This window comes from Uloborus diversus, chromosome 1 (genome assembly GCF_026930045.1).
Source record: "Uloborus diversus isolate 005 chromosome 1, Udiv.v.3.1, whole genome shotgun sequence".
In the NCBI taxonomy this organism is placed as follows: domain Eukaryota; kingdom Metazoa; phylum Arthropoda; class Arachnida; order Araneae; family Uloboridae; genus Uloborus; species Uloborus diversus.
In genome coordinates this window covers 148,473,879-148,490,966 of record NC_072731.1, presented here as the reverse complement: position 1 = coordinate 148,490,966, position 17,088 = coordinate 148,473,879, and the positions used below count along the sequence as shown (strand labels likewise).

Below are 17,088 nucleotides of genomic sequence, written 5' to 3'. Positions count from 1 at the left end.
ACGGAATGAAAGTGATCAATTGAGGCAGTGAAAAGCAAATGAAAACGCGTTTACAAATAATATCCAGGTACGCTTTCATTGATTTTTTTCCTAAATCATGCTTTACAGCAGCACCTACCAGGGCTACTAGTATTATTTCTTGACCTTAGACAGAGGAGAGGTTTTCCTACTATTTGTTCTGGATATCTCCAAATTTTTTATTTTACCACTTACATCCCTTTACTTCTCACTGCCTCAATTGTTTTAGAAAATTACAGAATATACTAATTCTGGATTTGTAGCGTTAAACCTTGCAACGGGCTACATGGGTTAATTTCGGGGGCCCTACCTAGTCCCCGGGTCATAAGTTGGGCACAACTACTTCCATTAATACTCTTTACTAAAGAGTATACGACTCTAGTCTTTCTGATAAACTTTTTTTTTTAATGTCACGATCAATGTGTTATTTTTATTTTTATTTTCCATTTTACTTTATTTGTTCCTCAGTTTCTTTTTATTTTTTTATGTACACTTTTATTTATTTTATTTATTTCTTTATTATTTATTTTATTTTATTAATTAATATATTTATTTTTATTTCTTTTATTTTATTTATTTATTTTTTGGCTCGAGAATCCAAATTACAACTTATAACTATCTTTATCAGAAAAAAAACATAACTGCTGCTTAAATAATGAGGATTGAAGCTTCATTTATTCTTGATAACTTTTATTTCTAATTATCCATTTATTCTCGTTGATTCTCACGGGATCTATTCATTTCTTCTCAAAATTCAGATTATGTTGAAATTTTTGTACTTAATCAACGAGAATGAACAAAATTTAGCTAAGTTTCATTTGATGGCTCAGCCTGTAGCTTCAAAAAGTCCTTCAGAATTAATTGCCAAAAACGCATTTAATTCATTTACGTGAAAGAGTGTTCTAATGAAGCCCGCAACAGCTCAGTTAAGGTTCTTTTTTATTAGATAAAGAACGAAATGCATTCGTAGGAATTGTGTAAAAACCGTTACCATAATTGTTTGAATTACAGAAATAGTTTTTCACCACGAGGTTTCTTTTTGTAATCTTGGTCAGTGAAAAAGAGAATTTGTGCATTGTAAGATTTGGGCGTTCTGCTAACAAAGTTTACTTCCGGTCTTTGAACAAAGAGTGTCTAAAGCAGGTTTCGGTTGAGACCATGTAGTAGGACAAACAATTCTCGTTGGTTTTTGAACACGAATTGGCTTTACAATGTCAAGTGAACAACTTAAGCTGATTTAATTTAATTGAATAGTTTGTTTCTAAACGGGAAAAATTGCAAAATTCGATACGAGGTCAATCTTTTCATTTGCATTTTGAAGGTGAATTCTTTGTTACCATGGCGGAGATGGAGATTTATTGGAAATTTCGAAGGAGGAAAACGTTATAATGCCATAAAGATTTCAGAAAAAGCAATGGTATATTTTCTGTAATTCATTCTTATTTACTTACTAGTGTGGTACCCACACGGCTTTGCTCGTAGTAGAAAATTAGAAGGTCTTTTGGCTTGCTTGTACATTTACAAATAATGCATGGTGCATTTCTCGTCAATTTTCTTGCCCATGTTACGGTTCCATGTTATGATAACTTGGTAATTTACTCGTCCATCTTATAATAATTTTTTTCGGAAAAATGTTCTTAAAATTGGAATAGAAAAATAACTAAATAGAATTTTCAAAAAATCGCATCGAGGTGCACATCCCCATGTTGCAAACTAACTTTGTGCCAAATTTCATGAAAATTGGCCGAACGGTCTAGGCGCTATGCGCATCACAGAGATCCAGACATCCAGACAGAGAGACAAAAAAACAGAGAGACTTTCAGCTTTATTAGTATTAAAGATTTAATAAATTTTTGCTGCGAGTGCAATAAAATTTTATGTAATAGTATTTTGTCAATGAAGTGGGAATCTTAATACTCATGCAAAATAAGTCGTTCTGTATTGTTTAAAAGAAAAAACTAGTAATACTGTATGTTTAACGTCACGTCTGTTGGGCTTTATTTTATTATATGATTTAATAAAGTTGGACAAGTTGGACTCTCTTGTTGTTTGAGCTGGGAAATCATATGTAACATTTCCACATTTTTTTTACAACTTATATCTTTATAGTTTAAAGTAAATAGCAATTTTCAAAGATTCAAGCTTGGGCTTTTATTGTTAGCTTTTCAATGCTAAGCCGGTTATTTCAGGCTGGAAGTTTATAACTAGCAGTGGAGATTAAAAATATATTTATAATCTACATAGCATAAACCGACACCCTAGTTATCCCATCCAGAGACCACAGTTTCGTCCTTGTTATTTACTCATTAGGCTGGAACAGGGAATAACCGAGTTGGTGGCAGATGTCACCTCATTGAAGATGAGAATCACCCGGTAAAAGTACCTGAGGAAGTAACCTTGGTGGTAACTTACTGCTTAATACCCAAGCTTTGCCTTCAATTTACGAGTTGAACTGCACCATGTCTGCGAACTCTCGCTGGTGAGATAAATTTACTTTTTCTACCAGCTTGTTGGCATTCTCAGTTTCAATTAGATGGCATCTGCCACCAGCTCGGTTATTCTCTATCCCAGACCGATAAATCCATAACAAGGACGAAACTGCAATCTTCGGATATATAGTCTGCAGTCTTTGGTCGGTGTATTGCATGTAGTTCTGCCTTAGTCCTAACTTAGAGATGGTAACTTACTGCTTTATATATTTGATGATTATATTCAAATGGTAAAGTAAAATCTCGTATTGCCGGACTAACGGGGACCAAAAGCAATCCGAAGAATGGAAAATCTGGTTAATCCGGTTAATATGATTAATAGGCAAAATAATTCCTTAAATATACATGGAAATGCGAACAGAATTTTTTTTAAATATATAAATCATTTTTCGTAACATTTCTTATCAAAGATTTGTCCTCGGACGTGTGCATTTTAAAGCACAGTCAAGTATAATAGATCCGTTGGAGTGGTGGCGGGCTGACACTCCACCATGATGCTTGTTGGATTACCATACGTTATTGCGCAATCTGTATAGGCACTGTAAGATTAATAAAATTAAGAAAAGCTAACATTTGGAACATTTTTTGTTAGTTTCATCTGTAATTCACTTATATTATTGTTTGAAATAAAAAAAGAGCTATAAATTTGATTCGGATTATCTGGAGATCCAAACAAAACAGGGCCAGATAAACAAAGTTCCGAAGCAGATTTATTGTTGCAATAGGTTATTATATCAATCTAATTGTCAAATGAATATTGCCAAGGTGTATGGATGCATTTCGTCAAACAACAATGAAGTACTTCCAATTTCAGAGTATCTTTAATTCGAAACGAAACTCAAAAATCGAAAGTGTGTAAGAAAATTGTACTTAACCCGCTGGTGCAACTCTTCAGCTCTCAGATGCAAGACACTTATAAGGTCACTTGCAACTACATGATATTATCAAAATAGGACAATTTGGGGTTTAACTGTTGCAGTGCCATGTCCAAGAAACGTTTCCATCAATTGGCAAAAGCTGACGACATGCGAAAGTGGAAAGCGAAAATCACTGGCGGAACGAAAGTGATAATAGGAAGAGAAATGGCACCCAAAATCCCTTCCTCGTATCGAATTACAGAATACGAAGCGAACGATAGGAAAAACCCGAGTAGATGAATTAGAATCAAAGAATAAGTCGTTCTTTGCCCTTGTCGATTCTACCGAAGAAGAGAGTGGAAATCCAATTAGGAAGAGTGAGACACGGTCCGTTAGTCCACATCTTCAAGTGAAATGAGGCACTAAGTCTGTAACGGTCGAAGCGTGTCGTATCTGCGACACGATCGAAAGACGGAAGGAAACAATGAAATTGATTTGCATGTGATTTGGAAGAATGTGCTTTCGCTCCATGTCGCTTTGACACTTTCGAGCACGAACAACGTGTCATTGTGTTAGTCTGGTGTTTGTTTTCATCGGCCGACACACCTTTTTTCATAACTCAGCTTTTGAAGTCGATATATTTGATACAGTTTCAATAACGTAAAAAATATTTTTACCGATTTTGTATTGATATAGATTGTAGAAAATAAATAATTGCACTTCTTAATTCTGACAGTGATTCAATTATTTGCTTTGTTATTGGTTTTATTTTTTGTTACATTTTGTTATCGGTTTCATTTTTCACACGCTATTAGTTAGTCCTATTTATTCGCCTACCAACTGAATAAAGATCTTCAGAAGCCTTAAAAACCATCTCCTCCCATATATGTAGGCAGGCCCGTCATGTGGGTGATCAGGAGAAGCAATTTCACCCCCACCCGCACCCAGTTTTAAAACATAATGCAATTATGAATTTTTGCACACATTCGAATTCTTCCCCTTTCAAATTAATTGAGTCTTAAACTCTTTGCCACACTATGCTTCTAAAAAATACTGAGGGCTCTCTATGTTCAAAAAAACTCGTGCTTTGCCAGGATAAATCTTTAAAATGTTCTCGAATGCTTGAAGAGGGAGTAACTTGTAGATTCAAACTCTCGGAACCAGAATTCTATTTTCTGGTCTCCATTGCCATAGATCATAAAAAAGAATGGCGTCTTTTTTCTTGTGAACCATTATAACAGAGCGAGTGAGCACAACAATTACCCCACCTGGTCCTATGTTACTAACAAAGTAGAATGAATACTAAGTATGAAACTTCCGGAATATATATATAATACATAATACCAGAAAATTGTTCACGCTTGCCATTAAGTTGTGGGGTGGGGTGGGGGGAATCCATGTGTCTTCCGTGCATGAATATGCTGCATTACTAACAACGAGTGAACATTAATAGTTGCATAAGGACATTAGTATCCTGAAAAAAAAATAATAAGGGAAAGTGATGAAGAGTTCGTTAAAACTAAAATAAATAGCATGGTGACCGAAAATTTATATTCATCTTTTTTCATTAAAAAAGACTTTCCTCTTAACTACTTTTATAAGATAAAAATACAAAAATTAAGCAAAACATGTTGAATAAACGTTGATGACTAATCTTCTGCTCTCTCAATTAAATTTACATAAAACTCAAGATGCAAAAGATGTTGAATGTAAACGATGCAAGATGATGAATAAAAAATTAAATAATTTAAACCTTCATGATAGATATTTTTATATTTACCTTAAAAATGTGAAATAAAATTACAATTTTTATTTCATTTATTTGATACTTTTTTTCTGTGCAGTAGTTTTTGCAACTGCAAAAAACGAAAGAAAAGGTAGAATTCCTTGCTCTTTCCAGGTTTTTAGGAAATTTTGAAAAATCTCTGGATTTTTCCTGTTTTTCTTCTTTTTTTTTATTTTTTCAATTTTTTAAATTTTCTTTTTTTCTTTTTTCGTGGTTTGCTCTATGGCGTGGTAACCTTGTGTGTAGAATTTCGGGTTTCATAAACTGTTGATAGTAGTAGTGACACTACAGGGGGAGGGGGCGGAGAGGACGGTCCACCCCAAAGTGAAATTAAGAGCTTTTTGAAAAACAGAAATTTTTTAATCCTAAAAATGCTCCAAAAATATGTATTTTAAACTATATTTAAGCTATCAAATTTCACTTAAAATAGAGCACAATATTGCTGGTAGGGGGCGACAACATATGCATCCAGAGCAAAAATTTTACATAACATGAGCTCATAACTTACACGCATTCAAGAAACGCCACTAATATGTAACTACAGAAGTTATTAAATAAATGTACTTTGTCAATGCAATATTTATAATTTATAATGACTATTTTCAAATGCAAATTTTAATACCATTACGTTTTACTATTTGTCTACTCAGAGGCATTGATATATTTTTCAAGCAGGACAAACAGACTACATTAGTTACTTGTGGTACATTTCTTCTAAAAAAGCAAAAGTTTTCATCGATTTAAAGACTATTGAAGAAGGAAAAAAGGAATTGAGATCAATGAAATCTTTATGCACGGTTAAAGTTTTTAAGGAATTTCAAAAAAAAATAATAATAATAATAATTAAGTATTTTTATACAACATTTCTAAATGATAAATTTGTATAATTTAGACTCTCTCTCTCGCTTTTAAAGAAAAATGCTTTTCAAAGTATAACATCTCCGTCTTTTTACGTTCCTATAGTTATAATGAATTTTCATTCTAAAACAGTATTGGGGCGATTTTTTTTTTCTTTTTTGTAGAATACATAAGCAACAGTAATGTGATGTAGAAAGCGTCAAATTCTTAAATATTTTCGATAGGAATAGTTTCGCAGTGGTTTATCTATACTTTTTAATTCTCGGTTTAAAGCAATGCGGTAAAAAATTGTTCCGACTAATCATAAACGGAACAAATTTAAATGCTAATACTGTCTCTATTAACCAGGCAGAAAATGTATGGTTCTCCTTGTCCCTATTTCACGCTATTCACAAACAAGAGGCTAATCAAAAGTTTGACCTTGAGTTAGTTAGATTGATCAAGATTATATTTGACCACGCCGTCAAGTCTTACCAGGAAGTAAAGACCAAGGGCGTTACCTAGTCATGGAACCTTTGCAACTGCTGCCGGAAAATGTAAATCAGCCAAAATCGGAGAGAACATCATGACAAGATCGTATAAGTGACAAAGCTTGGAAAAAAACGATTCGTTTTGATGAAATATTCATAAATGTGATTAAACCGATGCCCTAAATATTCGTTTTTTCATTTTTGAGGGCAATACTTTCAATACAATAGTCGCCTACCTCAGGTCATTTTATTTTTCATCAAGACAATCATAACTTCGTCATGCAATCTGAAAAAAATGAGCAAAATAAACTGATATTAAACGTAGGTTTTTTTTCCCCTCACTTTTCACTCCAGGGTCCCCCGTACCTCCCGTACCCACGACTATTTGTGGTTTAACCAGTTGGATACGACCCTGAAGACAGCTATGATTTTTTGATCCAGACTGGAAGCCAAGCAATCCCTTGTCCAGCACCCCAGAGGTATCGTTTCACTTGGAGGTCTTTGACCACGAGCATATTTAACGTCCCTCAGTCATCATTCATGAAGACGGTGGATCTTCGATCCAGCCAGGATAAAACTCGGTCACATGTCCGACGCCTTACCGATTAGACCACCACGGTCCACTAAACGTAGGCTTAAAACTTGCGTGAAAATTAAGTTGCATTCTACGCTACAGGCCAAAAATATTGCAAGTTCGAGAAATTTATCATGTTTTCAAGATACGCAACCAGAAATAGTATTTTTGAAATTAAACTGATTTTTTTAAAGTACAAATGTGTAGAAAAGAAATTTAAGGAAACAATAAATGAAGTTTGGTACCATAAAATAACAAAAGAAAGTGTTGAAAAACCTTGTAGATTTCATGCCTAAAGGAGAGGCTACTGTAATCATACGATAGACGACCCAAAAAACATAGTTGCTCTGATTTATTATTTTTACTACTCATATTAACTTGAAATTTTATCTGTGTTTCACTTAATTTTTTTAATTAAACATTTTTTAATCTTATATTTTTCATGGAATTAAATTTCTACTTGTGTTAAATAACTTAATCACATATCGTCACTTCAGAGCAACAGTTAGATATAGGCTATTAGTATTATATCTGGGGTTAGATATCTTATTGTTGCTCTGAGGTGACGATATATTGTCATTAATCTAATTTAACATTTTTACATAAAAAGGATTAGTTAAACAGAAAAACTTGGAAGGTCTCATGTCTGAAAAATTGTTAGACTTCTGAAATTCAATACTTTTGTCCAGTACTGTACATCTAATTTTATAAGTTAGAACAGAGAACATTGTTATATTTTCAATCCCATTCTTTGTTTTTCATATCTTATTACAGCATTTCTCAACTTTTTCACTCTTACGAAATCTTTTAACGGTGTCCAAGCTCCAAGAAACCGTATCGTCCATGAACTAGTAATATTTATTTCAAATAGATTGTTTTTCATTCAACATTCATTTTTGATTACAGTGACAAAAAGTTATGTTTTTGCACCATCATTTTACAAAAAATAACTGTGGAAACGTTTTAACAATACATTTAAGTAGCATAGGATTTTTTAAATGACACCAAGTTGTTGACGTTAATTAAAATGGCTATGAGTTTTATTTCATTTTCCTTTAAGAAGACGTAAAGTGATTTAGAAAGTCTTTATTTTCTGCTGAACCTCAGAACAGTATTTTTACTTATACTTATAATAAAATCAGAAGTATCTTGTTTGCTGCTCAGTGTTTCGTATACTGTCAACCAGTGATCTTCCCATCAATTTTTTTGGGGGTATACTCCCAGTAATCCACTATGCACAATATGTGTATGCGATCATATACATAATATATTTAAAAAATGTTTCAGAGTATACTGCCCCTATGGGGAACACCGCTGCCGTCAACCGTCAACATAGGTTGGCCAATTTTGCTAAAACTTTGCGGGGGGGATGCAAACAAGTAGCACGAGCTGGAGTTCTTTATTGATTATATTTTTAAATATGTTTCTTGGTTACAATACCAAACATTTACGCTGTGCATATGAACCGCTGTTCATGGACCGAAGAAACTTGAAATTGGCAATCCCCCCCCCTTCTCTTGTCACTTCTCACACTATTATTATTCTTATTAACATATTCTTATTTTAAAAAATGACGTCAAACTTATTGTTACTCCCTCCTTCCCCCGATGTACAAACTTTCACAATTTCACCAACCTTGTCAACTCAAAACATAGTTTGTGGATAGCTCCTACGCCAAGATTTTTAAAGCAACTTAAATCTAAAGGGGAACAAAGTGCAATGAATTTTACAAATCTACAAAATATATGCAAAAAAAAAAAGAGCTTAAGTAGAAAGCAGACAAAAAATGCAAGTAGCTGAAGTTTTCGGGAAAATGAATTCCTGAACAAATAAAGAATGAAAATGAAAGGCAATGAGAATGAGTGCACTGAATATCTGGATCTGTACGAAGAGCAAGCTTTGACCAGGGACTGTACTTAATACGTTACCTGGGGAAGACGTTTGCAAAAAAGCTGCACTATTTACATCAATAAATGCATCCATTATGGGGGGGAGGACTCCGATCAATTAAAAAAGAAAAAATTGAAATGCGAATGAACTTATTTTAAGTTACACGTGTTATTAAGTAATTTAGAGTAATTTCGTCTATTTTCTGACCTTCCTTGTTCTGCTTCTTTAAATTTGTTTTTAACTTAAAAATTGTTCTTTCTTTCACAATATTGTTCGTTTTTCTAGTTCTTAAAACATTGGGTTGAAATAATAACTCCGAATACAATAATGTGTCATGTCAAGAAATCTACAATAATATAAAGTAACTATTATTGTTAATAATTAAATTTATTAGTTATTGCTAAGAGCAATTTCTCCTACCCTTGAGCATTATTTCTTCGGCCCCATAAAAGTACATTTACGAAAGCGTCTTCTTGTTTTATTACAAATATTGTATTATGTTAAAGCATAACATGAAAATAGCAATGAAAATGCACAAAATACAAATGAAGTCATAATTGCTCATGAAAAGTTTAGCAAAAAAATGATAACTAGATTACTTTTTATTAATGGCTCGAAGTGTGCGGAAGCTCTTCAAGCTTTACCTAACATAAGTTCTTCTGCTTTTTATATTTTTTTTTCCTTTATTTAAAATTTTTTTTCTCTCAATCCTATCTGAAGTCTACGTAAAGGGAAATTCATTCAGAGTTTCTTCCTAAATTATATCGTACATGGCAACAATTTTTAAGTATTCTAAGAGTAAAACTCGCCTAGATGCGATGCGGAAGCGTCTGATACAATAGGTGTGAACATTGACGTAACTGAAAGCAAATATTGAATAGCTTGTTACAGCAACCAATTCAGCGTTAGCTCCAACTCTGGGGCGGTAACTTGAACCTATATCAAAGTAACATTTTTGTTTTCAGAAGAAACGACGTCATGACATAGTTTACAACTTCTTAGTAAATCGACTTAAAGTTATCTCTTTTTTAAATTGTTGCAAATGATATAACTGCACTGTATCATAAAAAGCTGAAAATGTGAGAAATACATTTCACCAATTGACTACTTTGATGATAAGAGGAAACTAGATAATTTAAAAGCTTAAACTCGTTAGTGACGAAATAATTTTCAAGTAAAAAAGTTTAAATGAGCTAAAGAATCAATATACGCGAAATAGAGGTGGACGAACTGAATAGAGCAAAATATTGCTCATTCATACCGTGACCATTTTTTTCCTTAAAACGGGACATTTACCAGTTTTCTGCATTTTCACGCTTGAATATTAAAAAAGGTTAGGATTTTTATGTGTAGTTTATGATATATAAAAAGAGAAATGAACCCTTAAAACAGTGATATAATTTTGCATCGTACGAATTTGCTTGTGAACATTTGGCACTGATTTTGAATAAGAATGAAACTCATGTTAGATTTTCATTCATGTTACTCTTACAATCAATATAACTTAAGAATTTTGATTCGAAGAGCCAACACATTAGTTATTAGCAAAAATATCCTTACTATGAGAGCACTAGTCCCGCGCAAGCATAAAAAAAATTTAATAATTATGCATGATCTAATTTATTCGTATGCAAATGATTAAAAAATTCCTCCTAGTGACTTTTAGTTGAAACATTCAATGTTCCATTCTGTCAGTTCATAAAACAGGACATTTCAGTATGTGCGGTAACAACGGAACAGGGTATCTAAAAACGGAACTGAGCCATACAAAACTCGACGAATTGTCACCATACTCATTCAGCACTCAGAGTAACAAATAGCTATTTTTCTTCTGTCAAAAAAACAACAACTAAATATTGTTTTTTTCATTCTATGCAGATTGGCTAGACGATATTTTCAGGTCAGCCGCAAGCCTCTTCGCTTAGGGAAGGTATTCAAGAAAGCCATATTCAGAGAGTTTACAGACCATACTTATACAGTCATGAAAGCCAGGGAGCCATGGCAAGGAATTTTGGGCCCAACTATTCGAGGGGAAGTCGGTGACATGGCCATCATCCACTTTTGGAACAACGCTTCGATGCTGTTGTCGATGCATCCTCACGGTTCACGGTACATCAAAGTCCATGAAGGTAAGATTTGTTATTCTAACCACAACATTACCATATGTTTGAATACTGATTCTTGCATAAACCAGGGTCTTCTGGAAAGTAACTTCCATACGGTCCGTGAAAAAGAGTAAAGCGTAACGACCGGGAAAGGTTCATTGCAAACGATACAGCAATATTTTAACCACTTATCAACATAAGATCTACCAGAATTGTAACACTTGCCATGGGGTAACCTTTTTATGTTCTCAGTGTTACAGAAGTCTATGACCTGGAAATGAAGTCAGTGTGTTACAGTTGTTCGCCCGCATGCGGTGAGTTTCATAAAAAATCTGCTGCAGAGGTTTTACTGTAAGGTGTTTGACCATCCGCTTTGTAGTCCTAATATAATCTTACTAACGGCCTACCACTTGTCCTTGCAACTGAATATTTCTTGTGCGTGCATCACTTTCCCATAGACGAAAGCATGCTTATACTTTCACTCCAGCCTCAATCCGTATACTTTTATGGTATGCCACGTGGAACGTTGCCATATGAATTTTTCATCATAAATTTGCCCATGGTATGACAAATGCTGCAAATCTTATAGTCTTTATATGGAGAAGTACCTGAAATATATTTGTATATTTTGAAACAAAAATTTCCAAGTAATTATGATTTCTTTCATCTTCTTCAGAATTCAATTCAAGAACAATTCATGTAGTCTAAATTGTTATTTATTTCTGCATCCAAGTTATTTTTAAGCTAAAATATTATATTTAGTAATATTAATAATGACGCAATGCTTTGAGAAAGTGATCGTCAACAAAAAGTATTGAAAAATTTGGTGAATCGACCTACACGAAAAACTCAAGACATAAAGAATATTACTAATAAATAAAACAGGGGGAGATTTAGGAAGACATAATTGCATGATACTCGAAAATAACGGTAATGATATCAATATAAAGTTAAAATCTTGATTCTGAATGTAAATAGAATTCCAAACAGATTCGTAACATATTTGCACTCAAAACTTGATCACAATTCAAAAAATGGGAACCTTGCGCCGATCTGTCGATTTACTTCAAGAAATACCTTTTATTTTTACTTTTGCCGATAAGACTATTTGAATATCTGTACTGAATTCATTCAAGAACGTTTTTTCTGCATTCAAATGCATTGTTACACGAAACAAAAATCTTCTAATATCTATTAAGAAATAAAACTTGGAATATTTGTAAACGCTCAATTTAACTTTAAATTGCGAACAACGTGAATCAATTGATTTAGATCAAAACCACAAGCGTAATAGCTATTTCCACTGTCACAGACATGCACGTAATAATCGACTATAATTTAATTTCAAAATATTTAAACGGCTTCAATCGATGTCTAATCCGTTTTTCCCATATCAACAGTGGTGCGTGATATTAAACAACAGTACCTTTCTCTTCCCTACGGAAAAACTCCAAATAGGTTTCTGTGTAATTTACGGATTAAGGAGTAATAGCACACCTTGCTTACATCATTTAAGTTTCACGCATCGTATTTGTAAAAATTGGTTGATTTGACTCGTAAAAAAGAAGAGAGCGGTGTTTTAGAGTAACATTTTTTTTTACTACGCTTGTTCCGCAATGTACGTAATTGACCAAGTGTCAAGTAAATGAGCATAAAAAAGCAATTTCCATTTTGTTCGCTTCCTACGTAACTGATAAAATAATACTCTTTAAAACATGCTGTTGCTTCTGACTAAAGAAAATTTAAAATTAAAGTCATCAAAATTATAAGTATTTTGTTCTATTTGGCTCTTAGATTTGCTCGGAAAAAAACTATGTTTATTAGGAATTGTCTTCAAAGGTGGCTTTAAGATACTGTAGCCCATGAACCAGTCGTTTTCAACTAACGACGCACATGCGACCAGCTGAGCACTTGTAACTGTCCCAAAAAAATCAGACAAAAAAGCGATAAGTCATGATATAAACTTACTTTTAATCTATAATAAAAAATATACTTAAAAAAAAACTTTTTAAACCGCTAAGAACTCAAAAAGGACATAAAATGAAAAAAAGACATTAAATATATTTTAAAGTTTAAAGTGATTTTTTTATTTGTCGCACTATCAAGATTAAAAATAATTCATTTTTAGAAGATTTGAATAACAATCTATAGAAGATGCATACATTTATTTAAATATTAATAAGTTTATGCTTAAGGAGGTGTGAAGGACAGCACATGGAAGAAGTTACCCAATTTTTTTTTTTCCTTTGTAATGGGGCTGCACTAGGCTATTTAGCCTTTGGCAGAGACATCGACCCAAAAACATCGATGTTTTAAAATATCGATGTTCTAAAACATTTAACTTTTTAATGTGTACTATATTCCAGCATAACCTAAATTTAACAGCGGTTTAGATGCTAGATCAGCCTGTATTTGTGCCATTCCACGGAAAATGGGCGTTTTGTCCCATACGTAACGCCTCATACATTTCATTAAAAGATAATACTTTAAAATATTAATGAACGAATTGTTTCTACTTAACAAATTACAAACTTTCGTGTGATTTGAACATACAAAAGTTGGAAGTTAGTTGTTTGATAGTTCATGCTAATTAATTTTAAAACGTTTTAATATTTTTCAGACTGAACTACACACACATTCACAAACTAAAGGAAATATAAAAGAAAAAAACAACAAAAGAAAAGAAAAGGAATTTTAAAAGTAAAAATATTTGATCAAGTATACTTTCTTCTAATTGAGCTACATGGAAGAATCGTACAAATTACATTTAAAGTGTAAAATATATTCAAAGGCTACATATATTTATACCGGCTTTAAATATATAATACTAACAGTATATTACCCTTTATAAAGTAAAATTATAATTTTTAAATCAACGGCTTGTAGAAAATAGGAGACAGGTTCTCTTAAACATGTATGAACCACATATATACAGGTTTATAGTACAACAATTAATATTCAAGTTAACAATGAGTTGGAAAAAGCTACTGTTAACTTTTCTGCTGTTTATAGTCTACTTTTATACGCAATTAACAGTAACTCTGTCCAATGTGATGTATGTAGCAAACACTATTTAATTAAGCTTTCTTTATTAATTGTAAACATATTCACATTTTTCTGAAAAATATTTTGGTTGATTTATAAAACATCGAAATCGAAAAACCAGGGCTTTTGTCTGAGGGAAAATGACCGACTCCGCGACATTAGAGCCTTTGACTCCGACTCCTTCGCCCAATTCAGAACGACTCCGACTCTGCAAGCACTGGCAGAGTTGCCGACTTAGAGGGAAAATAATCGACTCCCGATTCTTGGAATTTATACCTTCGAACCAACGAATGACCCCTTACGATTCGTGGCCTATCCAAGAGTTATTCAAATTTGGCTCGTTAGATCGCTGATAACTTTCTGAAGTTTTAACACATTAAACTTGAATTTTATCATGAGTTGAGGAATCTAGTTGGGTTTTAGATAATGAAAGTTATAAATTGATACCTTTCGCGCATGCGTAGTGAAGAATTAAACCTTTAAATGTCCGTATTTTATTAAATTTTCAACATTATAATTTCAAATTTAAGTATTATACTTCTCTTATATGTTAAATTTTCTGAAAGTTTAGTAAGCTTAGATCTAAAACTTTGCGTATTATAAGCCAAAACATTCAAATAAAATTCGCAGTTTTGAAAGAAATGCTTATATCCTTCGCGAACATCAGTGATACTTTCTCGAAAGTACATAAACCAATTCTCATAGAAAGCTAACTAGTTTTTGAAATTTAGAGCTTATTCTCTGCTATTTACGACGAATGATGGTCAAACAACATTTTTGCATTCTTTAATTTGTTACTGATCCCCAAAACACAAGAGTGATATAACTTTTTTTGGAAAGTGACAGCAGGAGCATATATTTTATGCGACAAAAGTTACAGAACAATTGGCCTCCTATTTCTCGAGAAATCCATAAAAATGTGAATTTTTGAAAGTTTCCCAATATTTTTCCGTGACATAGTGCATATTCTATACTTGAATTTGAACTTTGCATCCTACAGAAACTGCAGTATCAATTTGAGCTCTTGAATCTGATCCGAGATCTTTATCGCCGACTCAAGGGGGGGGGGGTTGGAATTTTATTTTTTTGGAGAGGAAAGGGAATGGAGCATGACATTCCCTCTTACATTTGCACAAATTATAATACTGGGATTGGCAATGTGGCCTAAAATCAAAAGTTTCTGGGGCTTAAACCTCAAAAAACAACTCCGTTGAGTAGCAGTCAGCATTCACATTTTTCTTATTGTCGCTCTGGTATTGGAAAATTTAAAAAAAAGCACCCTTCAGACATACTGACATACACACATTCTCGTACTTATGTACGCACAATCGCACATTCATAGAAAAATTAATTATCGATGCAGCAACATATGTGTATAGTTTTTATTTTAAATGGGGGAAACATACAATGCGTTTGTTCATAAAAAAATAAAATCATTTATGAATATTCTATAGACGAATAATAAATAGACGAATTTTTTTCGATCGTCTGTAAGCTTCAACAAAGCACCAGTAAATAACTGCGAAAAAAAATCAAGATGCGGAAAGATTTATCGTATTTTAAATGTGCAAGTAAGCTTTCTCTGCCACATTTTTTCATTAATGTCTCCATTTATTACAGTAATTTGAAGTTAAGACCATGCTAACAATGTTCCTTCGAAAATTATAATTTTTTTTATCTCTCTCTTGTCCCGTAATTCCTAACTGTTCTCGATAAGTTAGCATGCAAACATAGAAACATGTATACGTTTGTCTATTTAAAGGACGGTTTTGAAAAAAAGCTTGCGGACACGAGTTACTATTGAAGGGAACAACACAGTAAGTAATAGTTGATTAATCAAAAATGAAAAAAAAAGTGGGGAAACAACGAAAAATTATTGAAAAAATAATTTAATTTCTCAAAATTCATATTTATATGGCATAACAATTACACGTGCAATCTCAAATAAGTGTGGAAGCAAGCTGTTTTTCTTAAGTAATACCATAACTACCGTATAAAGAAACAAGAAAGAATTAAACCAATATTGCATGACCTAGACGCAAAAGTGAAACCTTTTCACCAAAACAAAGCAAACCTCATATTATCCCGTTTATGGATCATAAAACGGCAAATTATGATAATCAAACTGTTGACGATGCCAGATGATTATGAGCTTAGCCTTAGGAAACGAAATAAGAAAGCATGACTAGGAGAGTAAGATTTTGTTTATTGATGCTGCCGACTTTTCCGTCAAATTGTCTCTCAACATGATTAATTAAATTGCAGTATTTTGGATACTGAAAACATATAAAAACTTCGGAAATCTCGCGGAAAGAGCTTGGTGATATCGTGTCTGCGGTTTAATCCTTGTTTACCTGAAGATTAATAAATTTCAAAGCATAAAAAAGATTATCCGAAAAGAATTATTTCCGATAAAAACTAACATAAGAAAAAAAATTTTATACGAACAATTTTTTGTGCCGTCGCGTGAAATTCTTTAAGTCGGTCAAAGTTATTTACGGAAAAAAGATATTGAAATATTTCATTTTTTAATCTCTCAAATTAACAAAAAACATTGAAAAAGAAATACACACTTCCGTTCATACATTTTTCTGAAATAAATTTATTCACATTTATTGAGATAAAAGTTTTTTTAAAAGCTCTTTTGATGCAAAGCTATTAAACAATGCACTTTAACCGTCTGTAAAAACTATATAAATACGATAGAAAAGTGAAATGCAATTAAAATTCCATTGAACTATCTTAACCTCAAAACTAAGTTGCAAGAAATGCAGACCATTTCTCAACGGAAAATTTAGTTGATTTTTTATTAGCATTTTCAGGGATTGCAATCTTTCAGAGCAGGATACGTGACCCCAGCCCTGCTGTCGCCAATGCTTCTCCTTTTCTTTTCTCCTCTGTTAACTTGACTTTTCATTTTCTTTACCTTCACTGCATGTATTGCTATATATTCTTCGTAGTTTTGTTTGCATTTAGTTCTTTCATCGTACTTCCAA

The 17,088-nt window shown here is 32.7% G+C and overlaps 1 protein-coding gene across 1 annotated transcript in view; it reads left to right on the top strand.

The window, feature by feature from the left end:
- LOC129216194 (hephaestin-like protein) overlaps positions 1–17,088 on the top strand; it is a 95,929-nt gene that overhangs the window by 44,449 nt on the left and 34,392 nt on the right. The window contains exon 2 of the mRNA XM_054850380.1: positions 10,821–11,071. Within this exon, the coding sequence (XP_054706355.1) occupies positions 10,821–11,071 (251 nt within the window). The remainder of the gene's footprint in view (positions 1–10,820; positions 11,072–17,088) is intronic.